Source organism: Myripristis murdjan, chromosome 3 (genome assembly GCF_902150065.1).
Source record: "Myripristis murdjan chromosome 3, fMyrMur1.1, whole genome shotgun sequence".
Lineage (NCBI taxonomy): Eukaryota > Metazoa > Chordata > Actinopteri > Holocentriformes > Holocentridae > Myripristis > Myripristis murdjan.
This window is the reverse complement of record NC_043982.1, coordinates 29,270,088-29,295,870: the sequence shown is the minus strand read 5'-3', so window position 1 is coordinate 29,295,870 and position 25,783 is coordinate 29,270,088. Positions and strand designations below refer to the sequence as shown.

The window sequence follows — 25,783 nt, the reverse complement described above, 5'->3', positions numbered from 1 at the left end:
GAATGAGAAGTGTTGCTCTGCTAGACTGTGTGTTGCCTCAGGAGGGAGCCGCCCAGAGTGAGGTTAACACCTGCTAAACCTGCTGGGCCCCGTGGGAGGATGCTGCTATAAAACGGGTTTAGAGAGAAGAGACGATGGTGGAGAAGGATAAATAGAGGAACCCACAGTGTGAGAGAGAGTTAGGTCTGGCCCAGTTGTCAGGTCTAGTGTAAGGATACTCACACTACAGAGTTCACAGTGATCTGTGCAACTCTATAAGATATGCAGCAAATTTATTATTATTATTATTGTTGTTGTTGTTGTTGTTGTTGTTGTTATCGTTTGTAGAAGTAGTAGTAGTAGTAGTAGTATTGATTTTGACTGCCAGGCTATTTACTGTCTTAACTGTAGATCTTTCAGCCTAGTTGTAATCACAGACAAAATACTGTTTTATCAGTTTTCATATATGATATCAGTTACAAATAATGTTCCTTTGTGATAGCACTGTGTGACATATACCTATCAAGAAATTATTTATATTGCTACTGCTCCTACACAGCCCCTGAGCTGTGAAATAGAGTTCCCTTATTTCTAGACAATACATGGAATTTGAATTTGAAAGGGGCTTAGTTTCTTTCTGTTTAATTTACCCACCAGGCACTGGGGACCGTTGCAGCTTTGCTGATCATTACTGGAATTTAAGTTGCTCTGAAATACAAAATTGCAAGTCGTCACATTGTCTGTAGCAGACACCCAGATGTTACATATTCAGTCATGGTACCTTATGGCAATTAGAAAGCTGTTATGCAAACAGAAAAACAATGGGGCTGACATTGCCAGATTCTGTTTGGCACAAATGAATGAAACAATCAAGGAATGATTATGAGCTCTCATACAACTATTTATTCATTGGAGAAAACATGTTTTATTGACATTGTCATTATTTTGTGGTGGCATTTGGAGATCATCACACTCGAAGAAGGCATCTATCTGTAAGTAGATGCGTTCTTCACCTCAGTGAGAACAAACTGAGCAGACACATTCACTCCTCACATACAGCAATAGTGTCGAAATGTTTTGTGTGTAGCTACTGTCAGTGATATCCTAATCCTACAGATGGTTACCAGTGGAGCAGTAACTGTCTTCTCTATTAGTCTGATGCATTCCCCAAACCATCACTGGTTTTACTGCATCTTTCTGAGAGAGCTCTGTAAGTGGACTCACGGGAATATGGCAGGAGGAAGAGTCACACTCACATGGATGCAAGCATTCATCTGCTGGCGTTAATGTGTGTGCTTACATATATAATGTATGCGCCTGTGTTTGTGTTACATATTATGTGCTCTGTGTGTCCGGGGATAGTAGTCTGTCTCATGTTTGTGACTGTGTTGCTGTGTCAGTAATAATTTATCGGCTAGAATCTGTTAGGCTGGATGTGTACATTGCACATGTATCTCTAGAGGGAGGGGTTGGTTGTGTGTGTGTGTGTGTGTGTGTGTGTGTGTGTGTGTGCGTGCATGCGTGTGTGTGTGTTGGGGGGCTAATGTCAAGAAATCAGAAATCAACAATCAGATGGTCAAGGTACATGACATAATCGTAAACTTATTTTCTGAGTATTTCAGAGTTACACGGTTACATTATTTTTTTAAATTCAATATCTCTGTATACATATATATACATATATATACAGTACAGGCCAAAAGTTTGGACACACCTTCTCATTCAATGCGTTTTCTTTATTTTCATGACTATTTACATTGTAGATTCTAACTGAAGGCATCAAAACTATGAATGAACACATGTGGAGTTATGTACTTAACAAAAAAATGTGAAATAACTGAAAACATGTTTTATTTTTCTTCAAAATAGCCACCCTTTGCTCTGATTACTGCTTTGCACACTCTTGGCATTCTCTCGATGAGCTTCAAGAGGTAGTCACCTGAAATGGTTTTCCAACAGTCTTGAAGGAGTTCCCAGAGGTGTTTAGCACTTGATGGCCCCTTTGCCTTCACTCTGCGGTCCAGCTCACCCCAAACCATCTGGATTGGGTTCAGGTCCAGTGACTGTGGAGGCCAGGTCATCTGCCGCAGCACTCCATCACTCTCCTTCTTGGTCAAATAGCCCTTACACAGCCTGGAGGTGTGTTTGGGGTCATTGTCCTGTTGAAAAATAAATGATGGTCCAACTAAACGCAAACCGGATGGGATGGGATGGCATGTCGCTGCAGGATGCTGTGGTAGCCATGCTGGTTCAGTGTGCCTTCAATTTTGAATAAATCCCCAACAGTGTCACCAGCAAAACACCCCCACACCATCACACCTCCTCCTCCATGCTTCACAGTGGGAACCAGGCATGTGGAATCCATCCATTCACCTTTTCTGCGTCTCACAAAGACACGGCGGTTGGAACCAAAGATCTCAAATTTGGACTCATCAGACCAAAGCACAGATTTCCACTGGTCTAATGTCCATTCCTTGTGTTTCTTGGCCCAAACAAATCTCTTCTGCTTGTTGCCTCTCCTTAGCAGTGGTTTCCTAGCAGCTATTTGACCATGAAGGCCTGATTGGCGCAGTCTCCTCTTAACAGTTGTTCTAGAGATGGGTCTGCTGCTAGAACTCTGTGTGGCATTTATCTGGTCTCTGATCTGAGCTGCTGTTAACTTGCAATTTCTGAGGCTGGTGACTCGGACGAACTTGTCCTCAGAAGCAGAGGTGACTCTTGGTCTTCCTTTCCTGGGTCGGTCCTCATGTGTGCCAGTTTCGCTGTAGTGCTTGATGGTTTTTGTGACTCCACTTGGGGACACATTTAAAGTTTTTGCAATTTTTCGGACTGACTGACCTTCATTTCTTAAAGTAATGATGGCCACTCGTTTTTCTTTAGTTAGCTGATTGGTTCTTGCCATAATATGAATTTTAACAGTTGTCCAATAGGGCTGTCGGCTGTGTAGTAACCTGACTTCTGCACAACACAACTGATGGTCCCAATCCCATTGATAAAGCAAGAAATTCCACTAATTAACCCTGATAAGGCACACCTGTGAAGTGAAAACCACTTCAGGTGACTACCTCTTGAAGCTCATTGAGAGAATGCCAAGAGTGTGCAAAGCAGTAATCAGAGCAAAGGGTGGCTATTTTGAAGAAACTAGAATATAAAACATGTTTTCAGTTATTTCACCTTTTTTTGTTAAGTACATAACTCCACATGTGTTCATTCATAGTTTTGATTCCTTCAGTGAGAATCTACAATGTAAATAGTCATGAAAATAAAGAAAACGCATTGAATGAGAAGGTGTGTCCAAACTTTTGGCCTGTACTGTATATGTGTGTGTGTGTGTGTGTGTGTGTGTGTGTGTGTGTGTGTGTGTCTGCATACATATCTGTCTGTCTATCTATCTATCTCTCTCTCTATCTATCTATCTATATCATTATATATATATATAGAGAGAGAGAGAGAGAGAGATAGATAGATAGATAGATAGATAGATAGATAGATAGATAGATAGATATGACCACAATTTTCCACAAAATTCAATGGGTAAGATGCAGAAAATATGTTACGGATGAAGTGTAAAGGATGCTCTTTAATGTCAAAAACTGACAAGACACTTTCAAATTGAACTGGTTACCTTTGAGGTTTCATGTGATCATCCACAATTTTGAGACATCAACTCCAAAGTCTTTCTCGTTGTTTTATCATAAATCTATCATAAATCCAGCTTTCAAGAGCTCAAGTAAAATTAAAAACCATTGAACCTCTTCCTGCATGTCTCAGAGGGCAGAACAACCAACATAGCTGATCCATTGCACCAAACCATCCACGGCCAATCTCAGAGAGCCGCAAAAAAAAAAAAAAAACTTCACATGATGAGCTCCACATGCTTGTTGCCATGGTAACAGTGCGGCAAGCACCTCCAGCTCTTGTATCTTTGGTTATGGCTGTCCGTTTCCATTCTTAGGTGGAGGGATTGATCATTATCCTGCTTGCCAAATGTCAAATCAAGGTGTTACTGATGCAGAACTGCTGAGAGTGTCCTGATCTGAGATTGAATACCTGCTTCCAACTAGAGAAACCACATGAGAGGGGGAAAAAAAACGATGAAACTGTAGATTCCTTGGATGTGGAAATCTGTTCCCTCCACATGGTATTGGGCCATCTGGATACTTGTGAGATACAGTTAATTCACAGCTGATGCAACCAATCTCTCTCTTTTTGACTGTTAACACTGCAAAGTTATAAATTATTTCAACATCCCCTCTTGTGTTCGCCCAAACGAACAGAACAGGCTTTAAAGGGAAGTCAACATGCAGGTCGCAAGGGTGTGCCCCGATGGTGTGTGTTATGGAAGATCTAATATTTTGTGTGATCCATCTTCTGCTAACAAGTGCATAACTGAGGTGTGGAGCTGTTGATTGAAAAAATTCACTTAGCACTTTTCTGCCTCCTCTTTCTGCCAGTATGATTAAGACAGTGTAATAACACGGCTCCCAGCTAATTAAGGGTCTTTGCATTTGCTAAGATGGAAATAACCACGGCAAACAGCACACCTGGGTGTTTCTTAATGTGTATCCCCTGAAGAGCAGTTAACACGATACATCCCTTTGACATGCAGCAATCATACCAGGTTTACTGTTTTTATATAATTCCGTTGTTCAATTCATTACACTATTTAACAACATTTCACTTGTCCAAACAAAATCCATTACTGCCAATTAGAGTGGCTGTTCACTCTGCATTCCCTAAGGAAGCATTTCCATTTCCATTTCCATTTAGGTCTACATGAGTGAGGATTTATCACAAAGACAGAGCAATCTGTTGTTGTTTAAGATATGTGCTGACACCATCCCATCATTCCAGCAATTCCTCTACCGCCTTCTGGAGCCAACACCATGGTCAGATCGTTCAGGCTTCATTTACCTCTGCTTTGTCTTAGCTTCATCCTAATCATATAGGCTATGATACATTAACTTGCATCTTAAAAAAGTATTATCCAAAGATTGATATTTAAGTGAGGTTCACTGTCTAATTCAGTAGACACACTATGATTGATTGATTGATTGATTTCTTTTATTTAAGTGTCATACTTCACTCAGAAGCCCAGCCCATATGGGCTTACAAGACACTGTTACACACATTACAAAACTATGTTCAAACATACAACAACAGCAACAACAAAATACGCATTAGAATAAATCAGGAATATAAAGTCAAATCCAAAATGTACCCATCAAAGTATCAGTTAAACAAAATATGCTGCCTTCTATTCCAAGCCTTTGCAATAAAATTTGCAGTCTTAAATACTTCAGCATTAAAGAGCCATTTCAATTTATGGCCATCATCTACCCAGAATAGCTATGATTGTCACTGCATAACAAATGGTCATCATAGTCTTGACAAATGACATGTACTGTTACACTTTCCTAAATAGTGCAAGTAGACAGCAGTTCTTTGCACCATCTTTCACCAACAGAAAAGCAGCTGTGAGTGAAACACATTTAAATATTTAAAGAAGCTTTTTTTTTCTGAAGTACAAAATGTCCAGCTGCCCCCTCCGTGGTTCTGCTTGGTCTGTGTGACAGACATACCCTACAGCAGGATTTCAATTTGCCCTTGGAATATATTAACACAGTTTATTGTCTACTGGTTTAAACTTTGTTCATCCTCATTCTCACAACAGACACACCCACACAGCTCTCACTACCTGTTAAGTACCAGCCCATGTGACAAATGGTAACCAAACCATAAAGCAAAAAACTTGTTGTCTTTTGAAAGGAAATAACAATTCAGTGTCAATTCAGCAGAAATACTCAGAATATTAAGAAGCAAGGATACTCCTGCCAGAGATAGCGGAACTCCTCCTCTCTCCAGAGAGAGAGAGACACACACACACACACACACACACAGAGAGAGGGTTTAAATGATATGAGAACACATTAGCAGGAACCATTACATGCTCTGGCTGTGCTCTGGGAGCCATTAGCCTGTGTAAACAGGTCATTCCTCCACTGAGCTCTACGCCTTGACTCTCCACCCTGATAATCTCCCTTTGCTCCCGCTGCTTATACTGTCTCATGAGCCACATGTCAATGCAGCATAAATATTGTGGGTGACCTGTACATTCAGTCAATCTGCTGTGCATTTCCTTATTCAGTGTTTTGTATTCTTGTTTGCTTTTATTGTATACTTTTATCCCTGTTGGTTATGATTTCTTGCAGGAAAACAGATTCATCCCAGATATGACAGCTATCTCCTGTGATGCTGTGTAGTCAGCTGGGAAAAGGCTCCCCTGCTGTTTCAAGCATAGTTCCATCTTAGATCTGGTTACCAGTCTGGTAGGGTGTTGGAGTAGTCTAGGCATGTGGTGCTTTTGTGTTACCAATCATATTGACAGTGATGTAACCTGACATGGACTGTCAGGAGCCATGCTTTCATCCGTCCATTTCTCACAAGCCAGTAGAGGCCAAGAGAAGAGTTGACGGAGGCTTGTTGCAGGCCATGGGAGCCTAAAAAAAACTGAAAGAGGAAAGGAAAAATGGAGCAGCCAGAGGGCTGAATACTGAGAATTTGAGAACTGCATATTTACAGTATGCGAGTGAAGAAACTCAACACAGGTTTCAAAGCCTGTGTTGAGTCTTGGCAAAGTTGGCTGTGCTGAAAACAATGAGCAGTACAAGAGGACTGCCAGTAGAACAGACTTGCTGTAGTCCACCTTAATGCATGGGCCAGCCTGGCCTTCAGCCCCAGGGCCTGTTAAGGTCAGGGGCCTATCATGAGCCAATGCAGTATATATATCTTAAAAAACAAACAAACAAACAAAAACAAAAACAAAAAAAAACAAACAAACAAAAAAAAACATTTTTTTATGAGTTGTTGAAATTTGTGGAATTGTGTAATTTCTTGGATGTAATTTGTTAGATTTTCTGACCATCACTTCATATTCATGTTTGTGGCTGATAATTGGTCCAATTGAAGGGCTATCCACCTGGAATTCAAACATAACAGCAAAAAGGAAACCTGGAAGCTAAGTTTGCCAGTGGAACTTACAAAAGAAAAGTGAGTGAAAAATAATTATTCAGATTATTCAGAAATATATATATGCCTAAGCTAATATGATTATTTGAACCTAGAGGAAGTAGAATCATCTTTAAGCATTCCACTAGCGGCTAATGTTAGCTCCGGACAAGAGTTACCGCCAGAGCAGCCCTGGCCTTCATCTTCGTATGGGCCGACCACCACTAGCGATGCGGTGACTGACACCGCGGAGTGTGTGTTGACAGGACAAGGGGACAACTGAGGAGGAAGAAAGGAGAGGGCTGGAGATTAAGTGATAGGAGGAGAGGAGAGGGACCAGCAGAGCCAGGAGAGGAGCAGGCAGGAGGAGACAAGCTGACAGGAGCTCTAGATAAGCCACCTCTGATGGTTTGTGCCGCCAGCTCAGGATGAGCAACCAATAGCTCATCTTCTCAGGCTTAGCCTGGCGATCTGAGTTTCTCACACCAAGGAAATCATTATCAGAAATTCTGATAGTGATTTCCTGCAGAACAGAATGAGCCAACTTTCTGTCAGGTAGCTCTGAATACACTACCACTGTTATATAGGTGGTAATGTGTTGAGAATATACTACCACCTATTTAAATGTGATTAAAAGTAAGGTAGCCCTGAATACACTACCACCTACTATACACTACAATAAGGTAGATCATTCAGAACAGACATTTATATGGATTGGCATCTATATAAATGTGATTAACAGTAAGGTAGCTCATTCTGCCAGGCAGTAAATATCTATAAGAATACACCACTACCTATATTTTTGACCAATCCATGATTTTTAACCCTAATATTAGGACATTAACTGAATAATGTTTCTTTCACTTAAGAAACATAGCCAAACTTTGGTCTCTTGTGTCAAGAGCTTTTATCTCATCACGTTCAGACAATTGTAACCCTCTTTTTACCTGCCTTAATAAATCCTCCTTTGACCATCTGCAACCTGTCCAACATGCTGCCACTAGGCTTTTAATTCAATCCAACAGATGGTCTCACTTATTTTAACCTCTCAGCACTGGCCTCTTAGTGCTCACTTATAGAGTGTTACATGGCCAGGCTCCACATCATATTATGGACCTTCTACACCCCAACACCACGAGCTGAGCTCTTAGGTCCTCTAACCCGGGTCTTCTAAGTGTGCCTCAGGCTTGTTTTAAAGCCTCATCACGCTTTCCAGTCAGCAGCACCTAAGTTTTGGAATAATCTCCAAATAGTAAGTCTGAGGTGTGTGTTTTAAATTAGCTAAAACCCTCTCTGTTCAGACAGGTATTTATGCAGAGTGGGAGATTTTATGTTTTCACTTTTATGCCTGTTTCATCTTGTTTGTTTTATCTGTTGTTTATCTTTGTTTTATTTATTTGACTGTGAAGCCCTTTGTGACTTGTGTCAGTGACACGTCCTATACAAAGAAACTTAATTACTTACTCATTTACTTATATAAATGTGATTGACAGTAAGGTAGCTCTGTCAGGCCAGATGTAACTACCACCTATATAATCACCTATATGAATGCAGTTATTATATAAATGAGTAAATTGTGTGTCCATCAGTCACAAGTATTGCACTGCACCTGAAGGAAGTAAGTCATGGGTTTATGCCTGCAGCATACAAGGCTGACAGTTACATTACCATTATACTGTCAATTCCATGTGGCCCCCTTTATTGTCCTATATTATATGAGGTATCATAAATCTTGGTATTTCTATAAATATTTTAAATTTATACTCATATCATGATGATGATGTCACTGAGTCCAAGTTGACCGCGATGTATGCTATGCCATTGCCTGTGACATTGCCTTGTTGAATAAGAAATGAGTCTGGGTAGTATTCTACTTTATCTACAGTATCAGTAAATACACAAAAAACTAGAATGTTGTTATATCCTTTGAAGGTGTTTCCTTGTGAGGCAGCTTCGCAAGATCACAATCACTTGAGAATCCATCTTGCCAGGCTTCAAGCGGTGTGCTTGTGGCAGAGGCTCGGACCAATCAGCGTCCTACTGGCAGCTACAGGCGTGATTTATATGTGATGTTAGCGAGAGATGCCAACAATGGAGGCTCCTAAAGAGGTTAGTGGGCTAACTGATGCTGCTACAGCATCAGTTATATCAGAACTGAAGAGTATTTTCTTCATTAAATATTCATTCAATTCATAGCTACACCAACTTGCCTGTCAAGTGCTTGCTGTCAAGTTCCTTAGACCATGGCTTGTTGTTTCCTTTTTGCCTCTCTCCTACTACATCATCTGGTTGGTTGATCTGATTAATTGAGGTTAGCTGGTGATAGACAATGACAGGCAGATGGTTCATCCAATCACTTGCCAAGAAATTTTTGAAAGTGCCTGCCTTTTTGAAACAGTTTCCAATGATTACTTCTCAGATGGTTCTGTGTAACAAACCATCTGGCATGTCAGGTTAGTAAAGATGAGGACTTACCAAAATTTTCAGTCAGTTTGCAGGCGATGTGTTGTCTGGCAGCTTGCACTGATGCTTCATCAGCCTTTGCATGAATAACTGATCCAGACCGATGGTATTCATCAACAAACTGGGAAAAATGCACCACTCCAGATTTTGTAAAACCTGCGCAGTACCAACATTTAACCAACATATGGTTTGTAATCTGGTATTCTTAGCTTTAAAGTAAGGATTCCCCAGCTACTCGCATTCACCTGCTACTCATGTGCCAGCATCTTCATAGTCCACATGTCAGTCCTAAGTGGGTGTTGCTTCAATCTGAAGAAATTCCTTGAAACATGTAACATCACAGTTGATGAAATAAGTGAGAGAAACAAAAAGATGAGATATGACTTAACTGAAACAACCTTACTGACAGCAGCAAAATAAAAAATAACCTTGCCCTATATAACAGAAGTTACAGAGAATAACAGCAAGTTTAAACAGCTAATCCCCTTGGCCAGAGGTCAGCAACCTTTGTTATCAAAAGAGCCTTTTTAGCCCCTCTTCCACCAAAAAAAAAAATAAATAAATAAATAAATAAATATATGGAGCTGCAAAAGATATTTGATAACACAGCTTATAAAGTTTTAAATATAGGTAGACTATGTATACAAAAACTATAGTTTGTTGCATTTATGAAATCATAGTACAACAACAGAGAAAACTGTTGACATTCTATTGTTGTTTTTATCTGTTACAACAAAGGAAAACACCAAACTGTTTTGAAGAGCAGAAAAAAACACACTTGCATGTGTAAGTGTACTTTGAAATACATTAAACACAGAACTGTGCAGGCCTATTTCAGTCCTCCCCATGTTTGTGGAAAATGAATAAAATAAAAAGTAGCACACTTTGAAATAAATAAAACATATAACTGCTGCCTAATAGCTTAAAAAGAGTAAAAATAAAAAAATAGGCCAGTTTGCATTTAATTATTATCCCACATATCAAGCACACATGTAAGCCAGCATGGTTGGCAGTGAAAGCAAATGAATCTGTCCAAGCAGAATTTAACTCTCCATTTTCCTTCAAGACTTTTCTGTCTTTGTCTGGATTTGTCCGGGGCGGGGGTCAGAAACTCAACTTTAGCCACCTGCAGGGAGAGGCGCGGGGTCGTAGATGTGGTAGGAAGTGACCCATGTTTTCCACTAACGAAACATTAAAGCGTTTTTTTCATTTCAGCATCACAGTATCACCTCAAACTCCAATATAAGAAAATTGTCCACTGTGCAACACAAATTAAATGAAAACAACTGTTATTTATGTCTGTGTTATTTTCTCTCAAAGCTACAGGGAGCCACTACAGATGAGCTGAAGAGCCACATGCGGAGACAGAGCCGAGGGTTGCCCACCCCCGCCTTAGGGATATTCTCTAAGAATGAAGTACAATATTCTGAGAATGCTCAGGACACCAATACACACTTTATGATGAGACAGGCTAGAGTTAGCTATTAACATTTGCAATTAGCCTGTAAATCTATCACACTGGTAATGATAGCTTGGACAGTTCTGCAATGATCTGAACAAATGTGCAAACACTCATGAAAATGGATAAGAACAGATGGATGTGTGATTCTGGTTTTCTCCGGTCCATTCTCTGATTCACTGTGACCTTGTCTCAGATCCACGCTGGACGGTGGGAAGGAACCAACAGAGTCATTGTTAGTGGGAGAGAGGTGTTCAAGCTCCCCCTTGGTGTTGAAACAGACACACATGCACACCCACATATGGATACACACATACGTTGGCATTCAGTAGCATGAACAGCAACTGCATAATTTCTGTATGAAAGCTGTTGTCAGGAAACATTGAGCATGAGGTGTAGGCAAGGAGCTTGGGCTGTTTGATAATAGAGAATACCTTATAGAAATAAGCTCCCAAGAAAACAAGCCTCGAGGGAATATAAATCAGCTCAGACTGAATCACTGCTACCACCCGCATTTTCACAAGTGATATGCTATGAATTACATTAACTGTGATTCATTAGAGATCCAGGGCTTAGACTGAAATTACAGTTAATACAGACCACTGTAATCCTACACCTTTCAATCAATCTATCAAAGACTGAAAAAAATCAAATATACTCGCAGTCTTGGTAAACATTATCATGTAAGTCAAATTAGAATTGTTCTAACTTTAGTATTTTGAGTCAACCACTTTACAGCATTTAACAAAAGTTGAAAAGGTTGGCAATACTGACAGAATGAATCTTTTTCAAGCAATTAGCTAAGCTGCAGTGATTCCGATGAAACACCCACACCACCAAGATGCCTTTATAAGCTCAATTAATGTGTGAAAAAATGTTTTGGCCAAACTTATCAGTTCCAAACTTAGTTTACATGTATTTTAGTCTTACATATTCAAGGGGACTATAGACAACTTTCTTTTGAATCATACCACTTTTTCACCTACCTTTAGGAGCACTAGTGATCATATTTTCAATAAGATTATTCGCTTCTAGGAAATCCTTACTGGATGAATACCCGGGTGCTGACCCGAGGCTGATGTTGCAAGAGAGCCATTAAAAAAAAAAAAAAAAAAAAAAAAAAAAAAAAAGGTGAAATGTGTGAGATATCCCTTTAAAGAACATATGGCAACTTAAGAGATCTAAGGATTTTAGCGCTACAGGACTGTGTTGTCATGGTAACAATGTGGATCAAAAGCAGAATTTAACATCCCAAAGCATTCTCATTCATTTCAATCACTCTTTCTTTGCCACACCATTCACAGCTGATGTGGCAGAGGAGTAGGCAGGGCAATACACAGATAAGAATAACATGCAGATGAATCTGAAGATATGAAAGTGTCAGTCAACTGTCAAGCCTCTATAAAGCATTTTTTTTTTTTTTTTGTGCAGTGTACAAGGCAACACTGTAGTACTAGAGCACTAAAATGGTAAAATCATGATAAGAAAACATAATATGTTCCATTTAATTGAAATAATTGCAACGGGCATTCAACTAGAAACATTTAACGTCAAGAGCCCCGAAGGCTGTCATCATTTTTTGTCCTTTAAATATTTTACAGTTTTCAGTTTCCATTTTTTTTCATAGCCTTTTCAATTTCAATTTCAAAGTCAGCTTAGTATCAGTTAGTGCTGTCTGAAGTTTTAGTTTAGCATTTCTGTACTTTGCCATCACGTTGCATAAAAAATATACAGAATTTACAGTGTAAGCGTGTGTGTGTATGTGCGTGCGTGTGTGTGTGTGTGTGTGTGTGTGTGTGTGTGTTGGTGCATGCTAGTGAGCACTGGTGTGAAGAGTATGAGGAGGCAGTACCTCTAGTAATTCTCAAAGGTGCAACAGAAAACCAACAAAACATCATACTCCGCCCTCAAGCTCCAAAATTTTGTCTTACACAGGGTGGAAAACTCCCACCTTTCTGGGTTTTCAGCCTGTCCCAAAAGGGACGAGGAATGCTCTAAAATAGATGGGAGTTCATCTCAGACCTCTCTGTTGCTTAGATCATATCTTACCAAAAAGACTGTGAGACAAAATGAACAACTGATAGACAGAATTCAGGAGAAACGGATCAGCAAGAGAAAGGGATAATTCTGGATATAATACATAAACCATTGTGGCTGACAATAATCTTATATTATGGAATGTTCCTTTTTTCATTTGTGCTGTCACCCACTCAAGCTTTAATTAAACAATGACAATCAGGCTTTACAGAAGCCACATAGTGAGTCCCAAGGCTTGCTGTGGAATGCCAGTCAATTTCAGATTACTGCTTTGTGAATTCCTGCGAAATGTGTTTCCCTGGCAACGGCAAGATAACATGACGGGGAAATCATTTTGTGCTATCACTGTAAAAGGGTTTTCCTATTCTTTGCCAGGGCTAGAGAGGGATGACAGTAAATGAAAGAGAGGAAAAATGAGTAGAACAATAAACAGAACAGCCATTTCAGTGTAGAAATTAAATGGGCATAATATTGGTCTTGGGTTGTGACCCATACCTTCAGAGAGCCTTTTTCAGCCAAGGGCTAAATGAACTAGGCTCCACTAACTGTACTCTCAGCATTGCCCTATTAAATATTTCCCACTGATACACTCTTAAGACCTATGCGTCTTAAATTAATAATACATTTATGGATATGGATTTAGTCTGCTAGTGGCTATGGCATAAGAATTGGTAAAATTGTTAGTTAAATGTTGCTGCGCTCCCATTAGGTCATGTGGACATAATATTCATTTCATATTCATATTCCTTTCAATTGCAATTTTGTTGAAACACTTTGTTGCCCTGTAAAATCTACAGATGCAAGTTGCTATAATACAATAAAGACTTCTTAGCAGATATGAGAATTAGATTGGTGGTGATTCAGGTGTAATGACTCACAAAATGCAATTGATGTGCCAGGCTTAAAATCCAAGTATAATGTGTAGATATGAATTTTTTCGGGGGAGTTTTCTATTTTATTGTATCAGTTAAAAAAAAAAAATCAAAAATCAAAAATGAGTAGACCACAGAGGACGACACATAGCTGATGTGGTGCCAGCCTGGTCCAAGCCAGCCAAACTAAGACTGACTGTTGTGTCCTGTAGCTCTGCCCATCTCTACAGTGTAACACCTATAGTTTATGTAACTCCTATAGGCAAAATCTCAAAAACAATATACCAAGATTCTTTATTGCCATTTACAACTGGTGGGCTGAAAATCCTTTATGCTTGCTCTCACTGTATTAGGAGGATCAACAATATTACAAACTTTTCAACTTCTCTGATCACTCTTAGAGATGACAAATTGTAACTTGAAGCATTGTTTCCTATTATGAAATGACACATTAATGTTTAAGGCAACATGCAAGCTACTTTTCCATTAAAAAATGATCTGCTGAGAAAAAAAAAAAAGATATCAAATGGCAATAATGGCATCTTACCAGCAGTTGTCATATCCATCAGCAACATGGCTTCTTTTTGCACTTGATCCACTTACCCCATGGTTCACACAGCCTCTTCCAAGAACATTACCATAGAAACCACCCTGACATCACTTCAATCTGCAGGAGGTTTACATGAAACCATTGGGGTATGTTCAGCTACTGCTTGTTGCAATCGCTAAAGCATTTGTAAGCACACAAGGGCCATTTTAATACATCTGTGAGCGGGCTGCACAAACATTTTGAGAGCATAATAAAAACATAGCTCCTCAAACATACGTTAGAGTATATTCCAAGTTCACAGCTGGCAATGTGCTTTGTGCTTTGAGCATTGAAGCGTTGCATAACTCATGCCAATACTGAGCACAAATCACAAGCCTGGTTCTACTAGCCATACTAATTTATCCTTTGCTAATATAAAAATATCACAGTCACATCTGTGCAAAAGAATGGGTGCCATTACTGTTATTATTTTTTTTTAATCAGTATTTTATCATTATTTGTGGGTTTGTGCAAATGTGATAAAAAATGAGTCACCTCTTACAGATGTACAACCTGCTTTTGGAGCTGAAGTGCTTGGGATAGAGTTAGGGTTGAAGTAAAGATCTTGCATTTCAAGTTTGGTCAAACATTATAACCTTGACGGATTTTGCTCACTATTTCGTACAACGGAGTTGTATTTTTTATGTTAAAAATGCTTTGTTTTGATTTGAACATTATACATATACAGTTTTTTTTTTTTTGTTTGTTTTTTTTATCCCAATTTGCTTTATTTTTGGCTATGAAAGGTTTGTAAACACTGGAGTAAAATATATATATAAATAATATGTATATATATATACAAATATTTGAATGACAAAGAAAATTCTGCAACAATAACATACAACAAACTATATGGACATCCCAGTAGCTGACCTGGTAGAGCGTGTACCGCTTATCAAAGCTGAGTCCTTTCCACAGCGGCCTAGTTTGGAAACTAAGACAAGGGCATTTGCTGCGTGTCATCCAATCTCTCCTCTGCCTTTCCTGTCTCTCTTCTACTGTAACAATCAAATAAAGCAGAACAGCTAAAAAACAAACAAACAAACAAGCAAAAATCAAAAAGTGTAAAGCGGGCAGACTTTGGGGCTTGGGGAAGTTAGCGTGCACAACAGCAGTGCACATGTGTTTGTGCTTAAGGTGATGGGTTGTTTGAGTCACACCAAGGTGAGTCAAGACTAAGATTTTAACTAATGAGATTACAGCCCTATGAGCCCTCTGATTTTTTTCTCAGTGAATTTGGCTGGGACCTTTAGTGCATAAGGACTTTGTCAAAATTATGTAGAAAAAAAGTTAATTACACCAGCTTTAGTTCCAAGCTTATTAAGTAATATGTCTCAATAATAATTAAACTGCATAGGTTGCTGTGCCTTTATAGTCTATCACATCAGATTGCATTATGGATATGCCCTAATGCCACCAAACATTTAATAGATTTTTTCTGCTCAAATCCTTCACAAGGTATAAACTCAGGTCATGATGCCTTGCAGAGGTCTATAAATTTGTGGAAAAGAGCCTTTGGCGGTCTGGCCATCATATTGATTTCTCCTCCAAAGTTTATTAGTTTATGAAATCCTATATTTCCTCTGGCTCTCTGGCAAGGCAGATGGGCTACCTGCATGGCAACGGCAAAAGCAAGTTACCTGTATTTACTTAATCCCTTTAAAAGCTGAAAAGCTCACCTAGGTTTCTTTTCTCCCTCTCTCTCTATATTGCTATCTTTATGCTTTAAAGACAGACTATGCAGTTTCAAATGGGAGGACACACCACTTTGTTTGCTAATGTTAAGGATGAGGCTGAGGAAAGGCCCTCAGGTTCATGCCAAGACTAATAACCCACAGAATTAATGTCACACTTTTAATTGCCTGTCTTGAATCTAATGTTCTGATGTCAAATAAAAACATGAACTGAGATTGAAACGCTGTTATATTTTTGGTTATGATAGAGTAATAGAGTTGTCTTAAACTCCTGAGGCATTACTAAATTTGATTCTTTAAGAACTGAGAGACATGCATCATTTTTTACCACATCATAACCGGGTGGGGTGCCTTGCCCTTTTGAAATGGCATAATCTGCTTTTAACAGAAAATAGACTAACCCTGGCTCATCCAAACGAATGAGTGATAGATTTGCTGACCCTTTCATAGCAATGTCATTTTCCATGGTCTCTACTCAACCATCTATTCTCACATAATGATGGCTCAACCATTACCATTATTAAAACTCAATTGTATGAGGCTGCGCACTGCCTGTATTATAATAAATACACAATGTCTGCTTTCAAAGTGATACAGAACATAAAGCACATGTCCATACTAAGTTGTGGCAATTTGAACGCTTTTTTTTTTTTCGCCCTGCCAGACACATTAAGCTGTTGTTTTCTGCCCATGAAAATGACAAACATGGTCTCCAAAGTGTGTAAATCTGAAAATGGTGTTCCAGTGTGCAATAGGGGACTTTGTGTTTTCAGGCGTTGGAAAACTGTGAAAATGCTATTTTGGTTTGGTGTGGATGGAAGGGCTTTCGTATTTGCCCAGCTTAGTGTGGGTTAAAATAAATAAATAAATAAATAAATAAGCTCTCTGTCACTCTGTTCTTTATAATGCATAGAATGGGAACAGATGATTAGTCAGCTATTCTTACAAGTATTAAGTGTGCCACATTATGAGGCAAATGTAATTTGTTTGCCAAACCTGCCCTGCAACAATAAGGAGAACACATTCTGGTTGTAAGTCAATAGATGGTGTTCTATGAAAATACTTCTTTAGAAGACACAAGAAGAGCACTGCTATATTTACTGACCCTCATTATGCATATTATCATTTGGCTTGCAGCCTGGGAGCTGGAAGCAACCATATGTATTATAATTAAGAGCTTAAATTATTCTGTGATGATATGAGGTAAGCTGCATAATCAAGCTGTTGGATACATTTTAAAAACACAGTCACATCCACAAGTACAGGGGTGCTAAACTTAAATCTCTAAAGACTTAAAGTTTGAATGACATGGAGAAGTGTACCGATTTTGAATGACAAACAACTTAGTCAGTCATAAAAGCTGCTCATTTTATCTCTCTTACAGCACTGGTAATACCTCTATTCAACTGAACTGATGAGGAGGAGTTAAGGAAAAACAAGAGTTGTTGAATTTGAAGGATTAGAGGGCAGACTTAGCAGCCTGCAGGAAAATGAAATCCATTGTATTCAAATTTTTTAATGGGCTACAGAAAAATATTACAAGGGTACGTGCCCCACTAAATGAGGTATAATGATGCTGCTGCCCCCCAATGAAAAGGAACAGGCTATAGAATACATTGCAAACCTCTCAAAACCATTAAGAGCCCTGCAATCCCTCAATGATTTTTTTTCATATACTATTTTACTTACCAAATATGTACTATCAGGCTCTGGTCAGAATGGTTGGCTGGACATTTAAATGCCTGTCAAAATCATGAAGTAGGTTATAATCAACTAATTCTAGTCTTACCTATATTTTCCATATATTGAGTGGGTATTTGTTGGTTCAACAAGCTAAAAGCATTTTGATAGGCTCATGGCTACAGTAGGGACAATTGCCACCACTCACAAGTGACGGCATCAACCAAAGTAGTTTAGTGTTTTATTTTGTGGGCAAGCTCTTAGTGCAGTGGTTTGAGTTGGCTACATAATCACCAGCCCTACAGTATGGAGATAAAAGATGAAACCATCTCTCATTCTCTCATTTTCTGTGTGTGTGCATGTGCATGCATGTGTATGTGTGTGTGTGTGTGTGTGTTTCCTCTTCATGTTGTCAGAAGTGGCTAGATGTATGGGTCTGTCTGTGTCTTTTTGCTTAGGTAAGTAGTCCTAAGTACCCTTAGCTGCTAGTCTTTCTGACCACTACTTCCTTTTGAGCGCAGCTGGCAGCTACACATTCTCAGCCACAATTTGAGAATCACTGACCCCCTGTTAACCTGGTATAAACCTGGTTTAAATAAGTAGCTCCAGTGTTTCATCTGATCATCCTATACTGTATACATCACATGCTCTGTATGCCAGTCTATGTATTTCCACATATTTTCGTCTATGTATTTGTTGGATCTGGATTGGATACATATTTACCCTCACAGTGTAATCACAGTGCATCCCTGACAACCTCTGGAGGTGGTTCAGTTCAGATATTGGTTCACAATCAGTCTTCATAGTGTCTTGGGTCTGTATTTTTATGTGGTCAAGTGCTATCCGATTACTATCTGATAACCCAAGACTTGCACAATTAATCAGATTTTATTCTCAGTTATGATTTTGGCTTCCCACAATAATGAATAGTAAAAAATCAAAATAAAACTATTTTTGTTCTGCTCTCCATTTAGCAGTGTTGCTCTTGCCATATTGAATTTTGTCTGGTGTTGTGTATCAAATCGAGCAGTCGTAATTAAGTGTGCTACACCCCTCCTCTAAACATGCTCTGGCCATTTAATTTCATCTGCAGAGAAACTTCACAGAGCAGGCACCAGGTCAGCCAAATATACTGTAACTTTACTTCAGTTTCTTTTCTCCCCTCAGTGAAAGCCAAGAGATGAAAGGGAAATAATGCTTAACAAAAAAGGTAAATCTACTTCAATGGTTTGGAGCCACTTTGGTTTCAAAGGATCTGATGTGGAATAAGACAAAAAAATAAATAAATAAAAATACTGTGCAAAATGTGATGTTATTTTTAGTTGAGCGTGACAATGGGGGTGTGCCAGTCAGTATCCAGTCTTGGACTGATGGACTCCAGTAATGTTGAATAGCAGTGTGCAGTAGGTAATGGCAATGCACCATAACTGTCTCTTTAAAGGATGTGTTGAATGAGAGACTTTTCCTCTCCAACAAAGTCCTGTGCCTCTTGCAGGCTTATTTATATGTGGGATGTATCTGCACACCTTTATTCAGTAATTAGATTTTCACACAGTTTCGAAACTGATCGTAAAATGGAATACCTCTGCTATGGAACTTAAATATTCTAATCAATATCTGTGACAAGGAGACGTAAAATTTGAACTTGCAATTTTATCAAGATGTAAAATTTGAAATGGTTTTGTGGATAGCAAATGAGAGATTCATTCTGGTGATCCATACAACATTTGAGGTTTTATAGATACTGCAAGACCTCTTGTACATAAATTCACCAGAGACTGTTTCTACCAATGCTGTGCCTGAGGCATATTTGAAAAAAAAAATAGATAGGATATTGCAGCCACCTACTTGTGCCTTGCAAACACATTGAGGCAGACAAACAAGAAGATCAAATTATCAAGAAAGGTGATGGTTCATCTGAGTGATTCTCTCACACTAAGTCTGCAGTTAGATGGTGCCTTCAGCCTACGGCAGTGAAGCTGAGATTAGGCCTGCTGTTGAAGCATTTGCGAGGAGGTACCTGAGGAAGTAGATGGACAACATAAGCCATCTTTTGAATGCAGGCCTTTTGTCCAGTATTACGGGACCCCAGGAAGACTAGCAACTGTCATGAGACAGTTAGCTAATGGGGATCCTCCATAAAACTCAAAAAACAAAAAAAATCAAATTACATGCTAATTAGAGTTGCTGATTAAGCTGATGATGCAGTGTTTTTAACAACATTCATGATGATCCAGTTGTTTGCTTGTTATGTCAGCAGCTTGGCCTGGTCACTTATTAATAAGAATTCGTCTGCAGAGTGAGGAAAAAAAAATGTGCCTTTTGGGGCTGGCACCCATTACAGTCATGAGAATTTTGGAGTTGAGCTGCCAGTTATCCTGTTCACACTAAGGAGGCTTACAATATCATGACAACCTTAAAGGTATTACATAACTGCATCTTAGAGTTGACAGTCATCCCACTTCCAGTCTGAATCTGAATTTAGATCAGCAAAGCTGATTTGCTTTGCCAATACCAGCAGGCAGAGGCAGCCTGGATGAGGTCTAGAGGGGTTTTCTACCACATTTTACACACCCAGGCACAAATACACACACACACACACACACACACACACACACACACACACACACACACACACACACACACATAAAGGCAGTCTAGTCCTTCTGACAACATACATGTCTGTTCTTACCCTTACAAGTCTTTATCATACCTATCTGCTGGTTCCATCGCCATGCTGCTTTATCAGCTTAATTGTGGACATGATAATTCACCCTGAATGTTTCCACTGCCTGTTAAGTGTGTAGGCTTCCCTGGTGTGGTTGGCATGGAAACAGGCATGGCATTGTAATGTGTGTATTGAATTTTCACCCCTGTCCCCAGAGTTCCACACTGAGGAGAGCATGACAGCATCTCCAATCCCATCCCCCAGCTATTACACTGAATGGAGAGAGAAGATGCGGGCCAATCCATGAGCACTGAATTCTCTCCTACCTCTATGTTCCTTCAAGATAAGAGAGCGAGCCTTCTCACGAGAGGCAGCAAATTGAAAACCAGACACGTTATGGCAATTGCTGTGCAATGATATTGGTGTGCCACCATGCTGCTGTATCTTTGAAAATCAGCTATAAGATCTAAAATTCGTCAATGATGATATTTATGTCCTTTACTCAACTAAACAACTAAACCGTTTCAAGTCTTTCCACATATTTGCAGAGCAAATTGCAACAGAAAATATTATTTAGAAATTACCTTGTTCTCTCAGGGGCTTGTGTTTTTCAATGATCATGCCATTAACCTTAGACTGAATTTTATATCAACCACAACTGAAAATTGATAAATTGTAAGTCTACTGCCCCCATGTGGCTATTTGTGTGTGTGTGTGTGTGTGTGTGTGTGTGTGATCTCCTTCTTTCAGATGGACACTTAGAGACTTGGTCAAACGTCATTATGTAGGTAAGTCACCTGTTACTACGTTGAACCAATGAGTGCAACATCCATCTAGTGGCAGAGAATGTATAAAGCACAAATGGCTCATGCACTTTTACCCCAAGAAAAAGACGCATCGAGGGAACAAGTCCATTGTCACATTTACTTTTATTGTAAAGGTGATAATATTCCAAAATATTAATATGTTAGAGGAACAGAGAAATAGAGAAGGAGAGGGAAACATCTAGAAAACATCTACACAAGACTTTGGTAAGAATCTTGGGAGACATTCTTATCAAAAAATCCACGGCAAAAAAATAACAAAATCTTCTAATAATGATCAAAACCATATAGCAGATCTCAACTGTGGTGCATCTAACATGTACAGTAATCTAGCTGGGTAAAAAGTCATGAGGGCATTTTGTGTCTTAAGAAACAGCATTATTTGTAGGCATATAAAATACTGGAATGGCTGGGCAACTGTGCTTTTAGTTCTGGAATAAAATGTACTACTGAATAATACCACAAGATATAACAGTTCTATATCTTATTAAATCAATCCATATTTCATAATTATCATTTTTCAAGATATATTATACCACAACAAGTTTACAGTAATCTTGCAAAAAGAATCTTATATGTAACAGAGCTAGTTTGAAAGCACAAAAGAATCAGTCTGGTTTATATCCAGAGCTTTCCAGAGAGGCCATCAAAGACAGTTCATCTGTCTTTGATGGCAACTGGCCCGAAAGCACAGGATGAGTGATTCAAATCTAAGGAAATTCAGAGATTTCCTTTAGACAATAATTGGTCTCTGGATTTAACAATACTGATTCAAGTATGTGCTATTTCAGCCCTAACCAGAGTGCATTGGATCATTGTGTGACAGTGTGCCACGCCCCTTCCTGTTCCCCACCCCTACTGGCGTCCCATACCACCGCCATGACCACCCCACCCGCCCTCCCATTAGACCCCACCCCTGTTCCCCTACCCCCTCCTAGCAGGGGTGCACATTACATGCCCTGATCTCCTTCCTGTCCTTGCAGCTGGGCAGCTGGGCAATCTTAAACCTCAGCTTCACTGTCATGAGCCGTTCTTGAATGCCTCCTCCACACAGCTTGGTGCATTCTGTCCAACTTGACCACGGCCTCATTTTGCACCCTAAGGACAGAAATCAAGGGAGAGGGAAAGAAAGAAACTGTCAACACAGTGAGTTCATTCTCTCTTTTTTTGTTAATGTTTTTTTTCTTGTTGTTCTGAAAGTGATGAAGAGGGGATACCCACCCGGATGCTCAGCAGTGACCTCTCCCCTGCCCTGTTTGCTCCTCCTCTTTTCTCGCTGCTCCTTGCGTCGTTTCTTCTCATCACTATTCGCTTGGCCACGGTTGCACTTCCTGATCTTACATTTCCTCCTCTGGATGGTCTCAGGGCAGGGGTCTCCTCCAAACTGAGGCTCGAGCTTCACCATTCGTGTCCGAATCATATGACCCTTCCCACAGGACTTGTTACACTCTGACCATTCGCTCCACTCTGACACCACACAGTCTGTGGCTGAGAAGAGAACCAAACAAAAAGAGATGTGTCCAGGTGACGTTGTGACACAGCAGGCCATTTAAGTGACAGAAATAATAGATGAAATGGGAAGACAAAGCAGCATGTTGAAGTCAGAAACAAGAGACAATATTGATGAAACAAACATTACACAGTTTGTGACTTGCCAATACTACTGTATGAGCTGTGTCTTACAAATGTCATGACTGTTTGTGATAATCATCCAGGGAATATAGTGTGACTCTTAGATATATGGAGTTAGACCACTGCCATTAATACTGGCACTGAAAATAAAATCATTTATGGCAATAAATAAAAGTATTAAAGAAAAATATAATTGATTCTTGCCCTCCAGCCCACTCCAACTGCTGGGTGCTGGGGCAAAGAATGGGTGACAGGGTGAGACCTATTATACTATTTAAAGGTATACTATGCAAAATAGACATGGGCTGACTTGATAACCCTTGAGACTAAAGTGACAATCAAAAAGTGACAATCAATGTGTAATAAGCATGTAATTTGAACATGGTTCTCATTCTTGTGGGTTTTACAACAAATTAAACTGGCACTGTACATAAAATAGCTGGTGATAACTGATTAAAAATGGCACCACATTTTTTTTTTTCTCATTTAAAAAAAACATTCAATTATTTGAATAGGCACAAATACTTGAATGACAGACTGACAAAATATTAATCTTGTATTAACATTAAAATTTTCTTTAATCAAAAATCTCTAGATTTAATGTAGATTTCAATTATTAGTTTGTTTGTTTTTTTTCTCGACAAATTGGCACATGGAGGACTCACCCTGAAGGATTATATAGAGGACTTCAGAGGTACCAAATAAAAAACTCACACAGGCACTTACACACACACATACACACACACACACACACACACACACACACACACACACACACACAAACAGAAATGCATTTTAACTCCTTCCATGGGTGTCTTATTCCCCTTCTAAGAGCTAAACCCATAGTTTCTGCGTTTTCAATGATATTCCTTATGATTCCCTCCTCCAGTTGGGCCTCTCATTTCCATTAAGAGCTTTTTCAATGTCTGCCCATTCATTTACTGCACTTGACAAGCTTTTTAATTGCAGCTGAAATGTGGATAGGGCAAATCTATGCACCAACGCACAGCAAATTGCGGTAAACGTGGAGTATAAACACATAAGCAGAGTCTGTCAACTTCTCCTCTTTGTACCGACATGTAAGGCTCAATTAGTCTGTATCAGCATGAAGGCACTGGGTAGCACAGCAAAAAGGATATAATAATTATCATAACTTCTACATATGTGCTCAGATCTTTGCATGTGTTCACAGGGGGTGTTTATTACTTACGACACTCTGGCAGCATGCACTTCTCCACTTGTTCCAGCTCTTCTGTACACTCTCCCAACTCCACGGGGGACTTGAGCATTCGCTGGCGTGTCCGTAAACCCTTCCCACATGTCACACTGCAGTCACTCCAGTCTGACCACGGAGTCAGCATGCAGGGGATTGTGTCTATAAACAACAGGATTCACTTGTTTTTATTTTCATATCACAAAAAAAACATGTGAGAGTGACAAATGCAAATGTAAAACAGAGTTGATCAGATGACAGTGGAAAGAAAATAATTGGGCACGAGACTAGATTACATCAGATTATTAAGATAGCGTCAGTCCTGACAATGTTGCTACTCACGACACTCTGGCATCATGCACTTCTCCACCTCCAAAACCTCTGCCCCACAGATCGAGCCATCAGCAGGAGGTATCTTCACCATGCGCTCTCTCCTCTTCATTCCAAGGCCGCAAGTGGCACTGCAGACATCCCACTCACCCCACTCTGTAACAAGGCAACTGCTGGGGGCTGGAGCAAAGAATGGGTAACAGGATGATACCTACAATACTATCCAGAAGTATACAAAGCAAAGCTGCCATGTGTTGATTTTACGTGAGGACCTTTATGACTAAAGTGACAAAAAAAAGTGGAATAAGCATGTGACCATAGTTCTCATCGTTGACCAGACTCACTGACAAATTCTGTGCTTATCAACCCCTTACTATTCATGGGCTCTTCAGGGGGAAATAAAAGGTCAACAGTAGATGCCAAATTTGAGATGAAGCTCAGCACTATACGTCAACTTTTTTAGTTATAGTTCTGTAATAAACATTGAGTTTTGGTTAAGCACCTATTTATTTATCTTTATAGTTTTTTTTTTTTTTTTTAAATTTAGGATGTATAGCAGTTAGAATCTTATGATGGAAACATACCACAGCCATTCTCATGCTCAATTATGTGTCATAAGTTATTGCAACAATTTTGGGGTTGATACCACTTGTTACACAGATTTGGTGTAAAATCTAGCCATTTTTGACCACTATGGAACTTATAAAAATAGTCAACAGTCCTTCCAAATTGCAATGTTAAACATTAAGGTTAAACTTTTTTTTTTTTTTTGTCAGTTGAGTCTAAAGTTTTTCAGTTAAACCAACCCTTGGCAATTCTGCATACTGCACCTTTAACACATGTGCACTGACATATTATATGGACTGAATGAGCTAGGATTCTGCTATACTGCATTGAATCAAAATATTACACTCCCAGCCCAACTGTAATTGTAACTACTGAGTAACAATGGCTATATCTGACACTTGAAAAATGATGTCTGGTTGACATACAGCTGGCAGGATGAGGTGATGGGGGAGTTTGTCAAAAGGAATCAGGGAAACTCACAGCAGTCTTCGTTAACGACACAGTTGTCAGTCTCCTCTGTGGGCAGGGTGCAGACTGAGCCATCATCAGGAAACTGCTTAACGTAACGTTCCCGGGAGCGAGTGCCCATCCCACAGGACACACTGCATGGGGACCAGGTGATCCACTCGGACATCATACAGGTGGAGGCATCTAAGAGGTCGCAGGCCAACAGGGTAGACGTCAGCCAGCCCTGAGGCAGGTCTGTCATGTTGGTACTTGAGAAACTGCACTTGCGAGTTATAGATTTTACTTGCCAGTAGCACTGAT

At 39.5% G+C, this 25,783-nt stretch overlaps 1 protein-coding gene across 2 annotated transcripts in view; it reads right to left on the bottom strand.

Moving 5' to 3' along the window:
• Positions 1 to 22,206: 22,206 nt before the first annotated feature.
• The window catches only part of spon1a (spondin 1a), a 96,511-nt gene continuing 92,934 nt past the window's right edge, over positions 22,207 to 25,783 (bottom strand). The window contains exons 12-16 of one of the 2 annotated variants that reach the window (XM_030075946.1): positions 25,496 to 25,666; positions 24,461 to 24,628; positions 24,116 to 24,280; positions 22,495 to 22,761; positions 22,207 to 22,371 (exon numbers count right to left, since the gene is read on the bottom strand). In XM_030075946.1, coding sequence (XP_029931806.1) covers positions 22,208 to 22,371; positions 22,495 to 22,761; positions 24,116 to 24,280; positions 24,461 to 24,628; positions 25,496 to 25,666 — 935 coding nt within the window. In that variant the 3' untranslated portion in view covers position 22,207. The remainder of the gene's footprint in view (positions 22,372 to 22,494; positions 22,762 to 24,115; positions 24,281 to 24,460; positions 24,629 to 25,495; positions 25,667 to 25,783) is intronic. The other variant, XM_030075950.1, reaches the window with a different exon arrangement.